General features: G+C 32.6%; 1 protein-coding gene across 1 annotated transcript; it reads right to left on the bottom strand.

Annotated features, from left to right (window-relative positions):
• Positions 1–504: 504 nt before the first annotated feature.
• LOC129946587 (uncharacterized) lies at positions 505–3,071 on the bottom strand. The gene is made up of 3 exons (XM_056056834.1): positions 2,468–3,071; positions 1,868–2,363; positions 505–1,787 (listed from the first exon to the last, which is right to left on the bottom strand). Exons 1-3 carry the CDS (start codon positions 2,990–2,992, stop codon positions 673–675), a joined length of 2,136 nt encoding a protein of 711 aa, XP_055912809.1. The 5' UTR covers positions 2,993–3,071; the 3' UTR covers positions 505–672.
• Between the last annotated feature and the right edge of the window lie 8,507 nt (positions 3,072–11,578).

Here is an 11,578-nt window from a genome sequence, read left to right as displayed (position 1 = left end):
GTTGTACATTTTCAAGGTAATCAACAAATCGGGATTTCTTTCATGATGACGCATACGAATTAAAATATCTTCTGCCATATAATGTTTATATTTGTTCCATAATTCGAGTGGATTTGATGGCGAACATGTTGATAATATAATGGCAAATAGCATTCGTATTTGTTGTGGAAGAGCTGAAGTAGATGCATCTTGAAGTGTTGAATCCCAATGAGCATCATCCTCCAACAGATGCAAGAGTTGACATGCTTCACGATATGATTGACATAAAAGACCATTGACTGTTCTCAATTCTTGAAATGATTTTGGGCCATTGACGTTAACTAATAACAATCGCAAATAAAAACACTCTGCATTTTTTGGATGTACTGTATATATTCTCCCAATAGCATCTGTTTGGAAAATGCCTGGATGACCATCGACTGCCGTTCCTTGTTTACGTCTTTTAAATTTTTTTGAAGACACATTCCATGTGTAATACTGGGGCACATCAGAATATAGCAAATTTATGGCAAATGCATCAGTTTCGCATAATTTGAAAAAAGCGGTCAACGTAGTCGCTGGTGGGTGTTCTGCTCTTTCCAATACATTTGCTTCATTAAAATAAATACGTTGGCCATTCTCAAGATGCACAGCCAAGTGAACAACTACCGGATGTCTTTCGTGCATTGGAAATTACATAATCCTCCAGACAGCTTCATTACTACTTATATAGCGCCCCATTTGATACTGAGTAATTTCATCATTTCTATTATCACCGGTAACACCGAAAACAGCCATATCGCTTCCTTTATTTACATACTTGCAAATATATTTAATGGATTTGACTGAATTACAATATTCCACATTTATATGAGCATTGAATATTTTCGATAATAATGGACAATACGGAACCACCCAACGATTATCAACTTCAACGTCCTGATTATGCATTCTAATGGTTGCCGTTTTGCCATTATCATTAGGTGATCTACGTCGATACAAAGGATATCCGTCATTGCCAGTTATTGTGTTTGAAGTCAATTGCCTTGGGTATCGTTTCGAACACTTTCCATCAATCATGCATGGCGAATTCATATTTAGTTCACCGCACGGACCATGTATCATGTTTTTAACGACAACGTGAAATAACTCAGGATCGACAGTTTGATCAGGAATTTCAGCTGATATAACGTTATCGATTTGATCCGGAGTTATTTTATGTACCAGCCAATTTAATATATGTGCGTGCGGCAATCCCCTTTTTTGCCATTCGATCGAGTACATATGGCAACGAACCTCTCCAAATACACATAATTTTACAATTAAATCCATAAGTGCTTTCAATTTTTGCCGAAAAACACGTGCTGTGATGTCATGACGATCAGTTGTAGACTGTCCTTCAAATAAATTGTTTTTGATGTCATCCCACTTTGGATTACATGTAAATGTAATGAACAGATCCGGTCGACCGTATTTTCGTACATAAGACATTGCGTCTTGTGCATATTCGTTCATATGCCGTGGGCTACCAATATACGACGATGGCAATATAGTTAAACGTCCAATGTCGTTAACATTAGCATCATTCATTATCGCATCTCGCAAATGAATATATTCCTCGGATCTTAATTTTGCTTGGTTAAAACGAATAAAATTAAGACGTTCAGTTTCTATTTTGGCATACATATCAACGATGTACTGATGATATAGTTTACCACACCTCAAGATATAATTTTGTTCTTGTAGACGAACCATCAATCGATACGAATAAAAGTTCATGGCACTAACTTTTTTCTGTACATGTAGACCTGAAAATAAGTGCAAAACCTTACATTAGAAATTTATACAAATGAAATGTTAACACACTGAAAATAGATCAATTATTCACCTGTTCGTGGATCAATCATTGGTATATTGATATGGTAGCCATCGTCACCTTTCCAATGCAATATTGGGTATTGTAATGCATCGTAACTACGATGCAGTTCCGAAACACGTTGCAATTGATCATTTCTGCGATGAAGTACAATATCACGGGATGGAAACTGATCATCAAGGATAACAATTGCAACCTCATCAATTGTCGGTGCATTGAATCGCCTTGCATGTTCTCCAAAAGGTGTTCTATCAGCCCTTATTACAATTTTGTGACTATCAGATGGCATACGATCAAGAGAAATTTTGAACAATTGAACTAATGCGTTATGCTGATGGAAAAACCTTTGTAGCTCACGAATAATTTCTCGTCTTGTATTTGAAACAATTGCACAACGTTGATCCAATTCACGATTTTCATCACCAATAAAATAAATTTGCAAAAATTGATAATTAGCGTCGGGGTATGGCAATAACGAACCAGCTTGATGATAAATCTGGCCCTGAATCTGTAAAACATGTAAGCAATTTTAGGTAGATGTTGAATCAGAATTTTTAAGACTTTATGATTCAGATTGATATAAGCATGAAACAATCCTGTTGAGGTACTTACCTTAAAAGTCGGCATAAAATTATCTCTAATAATTTTAGTAGCACCAAAAGAAGTCATTTGAAATGCCGAATTGTATTGCTGAATATTACTCAAAAACTGCTTCGACGTTTGAGATGTCCCAAAAATAAATGAGGACAATGGTTCGGGTGGAGTTTCTAATGGTGGCAATCTTACTTTACCATTAGCACAACACATGCCGGGCGTTTCACCTGGAAAGTTAGCCGCATCACAATGTGGGCATATTGCGTCCATCATTCCAATGTATCCGTACATACTATAATCAATCTGACTATTGTAAATAAAAGCAGCACGCAGCATTTCATCCAAAACAGCACGACGTATTCGTGATCGCCGTGCAAGATTAAGTACAGGTACAGGGTCAACAGATCTATTCTGTGCAGTACGTTCACGCTGCGATGCATTAGCTTGTGTGCGTTCATCTGTAGTCTGAGACCGTCTTAATAATGCCACTTGATTTGCATTACGCGTTCGCCGGCCTATGTTTCGTCGTCTTGCTCGTGGCATTGTAACTTCACTCAATAATTCAACAATATTTTGGAAAATATAAACCCAACAAAGCAATAATTATCGCTTATAAAATGAAATGACATATGATCACATTAAATTTGTTTGACAATAATAACATTACTTTCTTCGATTGTTTTTCCAAAGGTTCAAATTGGCTTTTAAGTATTAGTACAAATTGTTTGTATATGGGAGTATAGAAAGGCGTTGGTTTTACACTTTCTCAAGATTTTTTTAAAATTTTCTTTACGTACAAACCTTCTCTGGACTTCCACGAATAATTCAAGACCAAAATTAACCAAATCGGTAAAGGCATTGTTGAGTTATAAAATTACAACGAAAAGTGGCATTGATTTTTATATATATAGATCTGAATCAATAAAAGATAAATTTGACATTTGTTTGCTTTTCATTGTTAAAAAAAATTGTTTTTGTCTTAAAATCAAAACTCACACGTTTTTAATAAACAAATAAAATATCCAGATTTACGTTTTGAGATTCTTACAATTGTTTTTTTAAAACTTGGGTATTTGTTTATTGAAAAGGAATTTAAATGGATGACAGCTGCTTAAAAAAACAAAATATTTACAATAATAATTCATTTTTGAAACCAGAAGTGGATTTTGAGATACTGAGTAATTTCAAAAATAGAAACGTGTCATTATTGACACGAAAACTTTTCAGCTTTTAATTTGTATGGATAAACAAATATTATGCATTCAGCGTTCATTATTTACGCTGCTTTGAAATTTGATTCAGCTTAACAAACAAAATGTACCTTCAATGTCGTCTTTCAGTCGTGATGGTGAGGGGGGGTGGGGGAGGTTAAGGTTAATGGATGTAACGTGTATTGAAAAGGTGAGAAAAGTTAATTGAAAAATCTTCTTAGAGCCACAGCTGCTAGAACTAATTACCTCCACCTTTAAGATCTATTCGAGAAGGTAAAGTGATGCATCTCACGTTTTCAAAGTAGCTGCAATATTTCAAAAGGATGTTGGATGCGGGTGGTATGCAGCGAAACGGAGGCGTATGCAATTAGGGTATTCATTATTTTTTTTCTTCTTATTTTGAATATCTTTGCAAGGTTTTCGTTGAAGGAACAATTAAGATCTCTTTTCCTTAAGGTGTACTGTATAACGTAGCGAACCAAGAAATTTCTTATTTACTTTTTGTAATATTCTGTTCAAAAAAAAAAACAGAAGAATCCATCAGCGGGTATAAAACCCAACCTACCCTTTGATGGAATTAAGCAGCAGCAACCCACAAAACTTTATTGAATATAATGTAGGTAAGGGTGAGGGTATATGTACTGTACATGGTAAAATTTTGTTCAAGCTAATGAATGAGTGATTTTTAAGAGCAAATTGTGGCAAAATGTTTTTTTCTTGTCTTTATAAAAGTAAAATACATAATGAACAAAATTCAAGGAGCAAATCAGGGTGACCATATCGTTAGAAGGAAGTAATCCTACTACATTTTTAATAATCATGAAAAAAGGGTAGAATAAAGATAAAAAAAGTGTGCCCGACTATTCTATCCATCGTACAGCCCGAACCGATTTGTCCTTTCACTTCAAACTTGGAATTTAAGGCCTTAAGCAGATAAGCCTTAGGTTAGGTTAGGATAAAGTGGCTAAGAACTCAGAATCCATACACTTAGGCCAAAAGAAAAGGCCCATTGTGATACCACATGACTCTAGAGAATTACTTCTTAATAGTCGAACCATTTTGAGCTTTTTATAAAGCGAAGAAGATATTTAATATCCTTTTTAGCTAGTTCATTGGAATTATCAAAAGAGTAGTCTCCCAGATGAAGTTTGCGTCTTAGTCAAAGAGCAGGGCAAGTGCAGAGAAGGTGAGAGATTGTTTCCTCTTCTTCCTCGTCCATACAGCTCCTGCTGAAGTCATTTGAGGCTACAAAAAGTCGTATTGCGTGTCTGCCTATAAGACAGTGTCCCGTAAGGACACCTATTAGGGAGCTAATATGAAGTCTGCTTTGAGATAACATGTCTTTAAAGCGCTTAAGGTCCAGTGAAGGCCATATGAGTTTTGTGGCTGCGCATATGTTGGTAAATTGTGTCACCTATAGTTTGTTATTGTAAAAGCTGTTTCTTTTAGCAGAAGTTTACATGTAGCTATCGGTATACTTATCTTCTCCCTTTCAGGTAAAATAGGTATGATGGTTCCATTTTTAGCGACTTCATTGGCTCTAAAATTTCCTGTGATGTTTCTGTGGCCGGCACCCAACAGAGGGGAATGTTAAATTTCTGCGCCATCTCCATAAGAGACGATCGACAATCGAGGGTCGTTTGAGATTTGGTTGAGACACCTCCAAGAGATTTAATAGCAGCCTGACTGTCAGAGAAGATGCCGATATTAGAAGTTGATATCACATTTTCTCTAAACCAGAAAAAAAAGCTCTTTGATCGCTAAAATTTCCGCTTGGAAGATGCTACAATGATTAAGGAGGCAGAATGAGATGCACAGCTTAAGCCTTTCTGAGTACACACCACTACCAAATCCCTCATTTGTCTTAGATCCATGTGTATAAAAATGAATGCTTTTGTTATCCAGAAGTTTATTGTCTTCCTATTTATTTCTGGATGGAATAGATACCTTATTTTATTTAAAAATATTATCAAGAATTTATAATATACCGAATTAAATGTGACATGATTTTTTGATTTAAATTGAATTTCACCAATTTTATAACTTACTTAAATCCAATCCTCTGAATATAAAAAGGAATGGGTCAGAGCTTCGTTAAGGCCATAGGAGGTGTTGTGTGTTGATAAATAGAAAAGCCTAGAGTTCCTCAGGCTTACAGGTGTAAAGTGTAAAAAAAATGAATTATAGAGTTCAATTGAACCAGAGAGAAGACGGTGTATAAAAATTATGTCCGAAATTTCTCTACGGTCTTGTAATAAGTTGAGGTTTAATAGACGGAAGTGGTCACGATAAAGGAATTTTCCAAGGGAAGGTATTGAAAACGAAGAAATCTTCGTTGCATGCTTCCTATTTTTGATGTGTGTATTTTATATGTATTGTATGGTAACCATACCGGAAACGCATATTCAAGTATATTTTGGACAGAACTCATATAAAGCAACGGGGTCACGTAAGTGTTACAAAATTCCTTCGACCATCTTTTAACAAAACCTAGTGCAGAGTTGGCCTTAACAATTTGAAGTTAAAGTTTCTGTTCACAGCCAAAATTTTTAATATGTTTTATATTATCTAAAGGGTCCGCCAAATAACTTTTTTTAAACAGGGCACAAAACATCGAGTTTAACTTCGGCTGTTTGGCACGTAGCGCCATTCTGTTAAAACAAAATATTGGAAAAATCTTCCTCTTCAATTTTTGTAAACAAAAATTCGTTGAACATGGCCCAATAAAGATCGCCATTGACTGCACCGGCTACTCTTTTCTTATTTTCGAAAAATGGCCCAATTATGCCTCTGGACCAAAATCCGCAACAAACAGTGAATCGTTTTGGGTGCTTCGGATTTTGAATGTATGCGTGCGTGTTTTCTGTGCCCCAAATGCGACAATATTGCTTGTTTACATATCCGACGAGATCAAAATAAGCTTCACCTGAAAATATGATTTTTTTTATTCAAAAACGGCACTTTATCTAAGTCGATCGCCGACGCTTACATGAAAATGTTACTGTCTAGAATTTGGTAATGTTGAACTTTACACCAAATTGAGAATTTGTTGCCTTGTTGGTCGATATCTGTTTGGAGAAAGTTTAAGTCTTCATGAGTTACAATACAAAATAAATTGGGTGTCGCAACACTCCGTTGAGAACTAGGGCCAACTTTCAATCATACCTGGGTGCGAGTACAGTTGTCAGGCCGAATTTAAAGTCGAATCCGAACGGCTAAACTTTTCATAACAACAATTACTCTTGGAGAAATTGTTAATTCCTATCATGCAACGGGTACTACTCATGTGCTACAATTATTTTACAGAATTTTGTATCGTCAACTTAAAGAAATATTTAAAAATGTTTAAGGACCATGTCAATTTCGTACATTGTTAAGTTAAAAAGAAGATGCCCTAAATGGCAACCTTGGGGATAACACCTAAATCGGACATTATTATTTACGATTCTCAAGGTAAGAAGTTATATATTTCAAAAAAAGGGATCCAAATTCTAAAGAGAAGAGTTTGAAGACTGTAAGATTATTTTGTCACACACTTTGCTGAAGTCAGTGGACTTCTTTAACTTCATTCGCCTCTTCTAAGGAACTTAAAGTGAATGAAACGAATTCTACAAGGTATGTGCTGGTAGATCTGATTTTCAGAAACCATGCTGAGGAAATTAGGGACATTCAAATAAATGCAACATTTGTTAGGAGTTGAAAGAGAAGCAAAAAAATTAACAGGAATACCATCAAGACTCACTCAGAACTTATCTTTTAGTTGAGAAAATTTGTTTACAATTTCTGATTGTGAAGCGCAATCAGGTAAAAATGGCAAATTCGAAAATTTAGTAAATATTCAAAATAGGTCCGATCTGTTGTAAAATTTAGTGATATATTAATATTGGAATGTTTCACTATTGAACAATAAGGAGGTTAATATACATCTGCTTTTTTTGTAATTAATTAATTAAAAGCAGGAATTGCGATCCTTCGTTCGCAAGAAACTGGAGTTGATTAGAAGATCTCTTCCCACATTGATCTAAAATTAGAAGAATTTTAAAAACATCGAAACAAAAGGGCTCTGGTCAATTCAATTTGTCTTGTAGTTAATTGCAAAGAGTTATTAGAACTAAATTAGTGTTTACTTGCATAATCCATTTTAAGAAATATTTAAAGCCAGAAAGTTCCCCCTAATAGAGTAAAATGGGTAATTTTAAAAGTTGGGGTACTATCCTAAAGCGAGTAAGGGGTTTTTTTTTAAAAGTTTAGTAGTTTAAGAATTGTTTTCAAATAACGTGGATCTGCCCAAAAAATTCTATAAATCAGTCTTTTTGATTTTAAATAAAATTAAATAAATATAAAAGCTATTTTCGCTTGAATTAGAAAGTCATTTACACTCATTATTTTCTGTTTTTTAAAATAACTTTTAGTCAATATTATATAACATTTTGTATGAATATTTCAAAATTTAGAATGGTCACCATAACGGTAATTTTATAGAATTTACTTTTACATATTTTGTTTTTTATAATTTACTCGTTGATTGACGCTAAGTATTTTAAAAAGTAGAGCAACATACATTACAAACCTACTTATATAAAAAAATATATATATTAACATTCATAGGTATTTACATTTCTGAGATTTTATTACGTTGAAAAGTAGCAACATGTTACAGACGACGAACGACGACGTTGGACGTAGTATGGAGATAAGTACACTTTAATTTTGATATGAATAAAACATTTCTTCCTTTTTCCTAGAAATTTTATAAAATTTTCCACAACATAACTTCTATAAATTAATGTTAATTTGGACTTCCAGGCATTTTGTGTATCGTAGAATATTTGTTTTTTTGAGGAAAACTCGTGGATTTTTTCGGTAGGAGAAATCATAAATTTGATTTAATAATTATTATTATTATTGTTATTGTTTTGTAAGAGTTTAGTGTGTTTTTTATTTTTTGTTTAAAGAGAATTTCAGATTTTATTACCATCATCAGGTTGTACAATTTTTTTTTTGGCTTGGGAACTTAATTGAGGAATGCAAGCAAATAACTTTTTGTCACGAATTAATTAAAATAAAATTGGAAAATAACAAATATAAGACTTAAAAAGAAATTTAATTTCGTGTTAAGAATATAAACTCAAGTAGCAACTATAGAGTATAATAAAAAACAACATGCAATAAAGCTTTTTTCTTGAGTTCTGGAAAGGACTCAAAAGAATCAAGAATTTTCTGTAAAACAATTTGACTAAATAATTAAAATCTGTTTGTTATTTGTTCAAAACAATAAATTAAAATAAAAAAAAGAACAGAATATTTGACTTAGACTTTTTATCTTTCATTATTTTTCTTAACTTGGTTTCGTTCAATATAAAAATGTGACTTCATGTTGCCTCAAAAATATTTTATGATAAACAATTTCAACGTTTTTATGTTTTCAAAATTCGATATCTCAAAATATAGTCAATCTTTCTTTTAACGAAATTTAATTTTATTAACTTCCTTATGGACGACGAAAGAAACGTCGCGAACGTACAGACGAACGGATCTTTTATTTTGACTCTAGGGATGTTGAAAGGTCGAGAAATGTCAAAATTTTCAATTTGACAAATCGGACCCATAACAAAACTTTCTATGGGAAGTTAATAATTGAAACCTATGAAGTAAAATCTACTTGAAGTATAAAATCAAATAATGGTGATCCAGAAAGTCTTGAATCTTATTTGCCATATAAAACATGAAATTTATTCAAATAAAAAACGGATTCATTTACATTCTTAAATTGCTGTTGACATCCCAAGTTGGCTGGTACCTTAACCAACAGTAAAAATAATCTATACTAAAAGCTGCCTAAGTCCCTAGATACATAGTTGTGTCCCTCAATTTGTACTCCAATTTGTCGATTGAGTTCCTCTACCACTTGGGTGTTCCACTAGGGAAATTTAATAAAATCAAACATAAATACGAAGATATTTGTTTGTTTCTTAAAATTATTTGGGGAAAAATAAGAACAAATTGAAGCAGTTATGTCTCATTTTATTCATTCCTCGAAGAACACACTTAAAGAAATACAAATTTTCACCATAAATCTCGATTTTAAATGAATTTTAATAAAAGAGATTCTTTCCTTAGCCACACTTTATGAATGTGTTAAATTGTTAAATTCATTCATTGTACACGAAATTCAAAATTAATCTACCAACATTAGTTCTTTTTTTCAAGATTTCTCTTCTTAATCTTATTCAATTGTCCTCCCACCTCATTCCCATCTCATTCAATTTTCCTATAACTCCTGGGAAGGACCTTTTTGTGCGTAGATGTATACTCAACATAACATCTGCTTTTCGCAATGATTAAATTTTGTATTCTATCCCAAAAATTATCTCAGTTGATATAAAAAATGTATAAAGCTTAAACATTTCCGCATCAAGAAGACTATAACAACAACAACAACAACAACAAAAAATTATTACATTTAACGATTTTACTCGTGAAACAAAATGAGCGACATATTTCAGAGTAAGAATAGTCCTTGCAAATGTTTCATTGGCATGAAACAACTAAGGCTAACATATGTAACAGTACCTATGTACATGGTAAAGACTTTCGTTTAAAGACAAGGACAACGTTCGAGGACGAAAATGAGAACGAGGACTACACAATATACGCAACGGAAACAACTTTCATTCATTGATGTATGTATTGTAAACGTTGTAATAGCTGCAGTGGGTATAATATGACTTCCTGATTTATGAATTCAATTCAAAAAGGATATAAATCTCATCAATTGTTATTGAGGGACTAAATTACTTTTGGTTTTACTTTATCTGCCTGATGCTGCGTTGTAATGTTGGTTTTACATGCGTACAATCATGAATATACGTTTGCGTATTTTACTTTTTTGGCCGGAACAAGGACATATTGATAGAAGGACTTCAATTAATGTTCATATGAGATGTTCGTACATGCACGTAATTTTATGTACATCCTGTTTTGATTGAGTTTATGTGAAATGTCAAAAACCTACGTGTTGTGGGATTTTTCTGTGACATTTTAAATGCAACATATGGATACTGCAACTTATTCTTAACATTTATTAGTTGTAATAAATCGAAAATGCTCAAACCAAAGATAAAGTTAGGTTCTGACTTCAAAATAAGATTACCAAGTCACATTAGTCACAGCTGTCTAAAATCATGAAGTCGTCTTTTTAATAAAATTTGGGATAGTTTTAACAATCTATTATCCCTATTTGTTAAAAATGTCCATAAGGTATTACAATTAACCTGTGTTTCTTCAATCTCAAGGAAACCCTAACCCATTTATGCTTAAACGATTTTCAAAAGAAAAATTCAAACAATAAAATATTTGAAAAACATTGAAAAAATATAAAAACAATTTTCAAAACGGGTATTTTTGAAATGAGTATTAAAAATAATCGTGTTTTTCGAAAATATGAAAGCATTAAATTGATGGTTTTCTTAAAACTTCATGCAGATTAAAATGAAAACTAAAAACCAATGAGAATTTTCAAAAACAAACTATGATACTTAAATGATATTAACTGTATGTAGAAGTCAAAGATTTCTGCTTTTAAAAACCAAATACCGTGTTTGAATGTCTTTAACGTTTTTGAAAAGGTACATTTTAAAAGTCTGCTAAGAATTAAAAATTATAAAATTTTAACATTCAACTGACGATTTTTTTTACAAACGAAAATTCTAACAAACATTTTGGGGTAAATTCGTTTAACGTCAAAAATATCTTGACGAAATCAAAAGCTTCAATATAAAAACGCTGGATTTCGACTAACACTAATAACTTCTCATTTCGTCAGTCGAATTGTCTTGCTTTAAACTTTATTACATAAATAATCTCAAGTCAATATCTTTATTTGTTCTTGTAAAACTTGAGTCAAAAACCATTTCTA

The sequence above is a fragment of the Eupeodes corollae genome, chromosome 2 (genome assembly GCF_945859685.1).
Source record: "Eupeodes corollae chromosome 2, idEupCoro1.1, whole genome shotgun sequence".
Taxonomy (NCBI): Eukaryota; Metazoa; Arthropoda; class Insecta; order Diptera; family Syrphidae; genus Eupeodes; species Eupeodes corollae.
The sequence above is the reverse complement of the archived record's forward strand: the minus strand, read 5'-3'. Positions and strand labels throughout refer to the sequence as shown.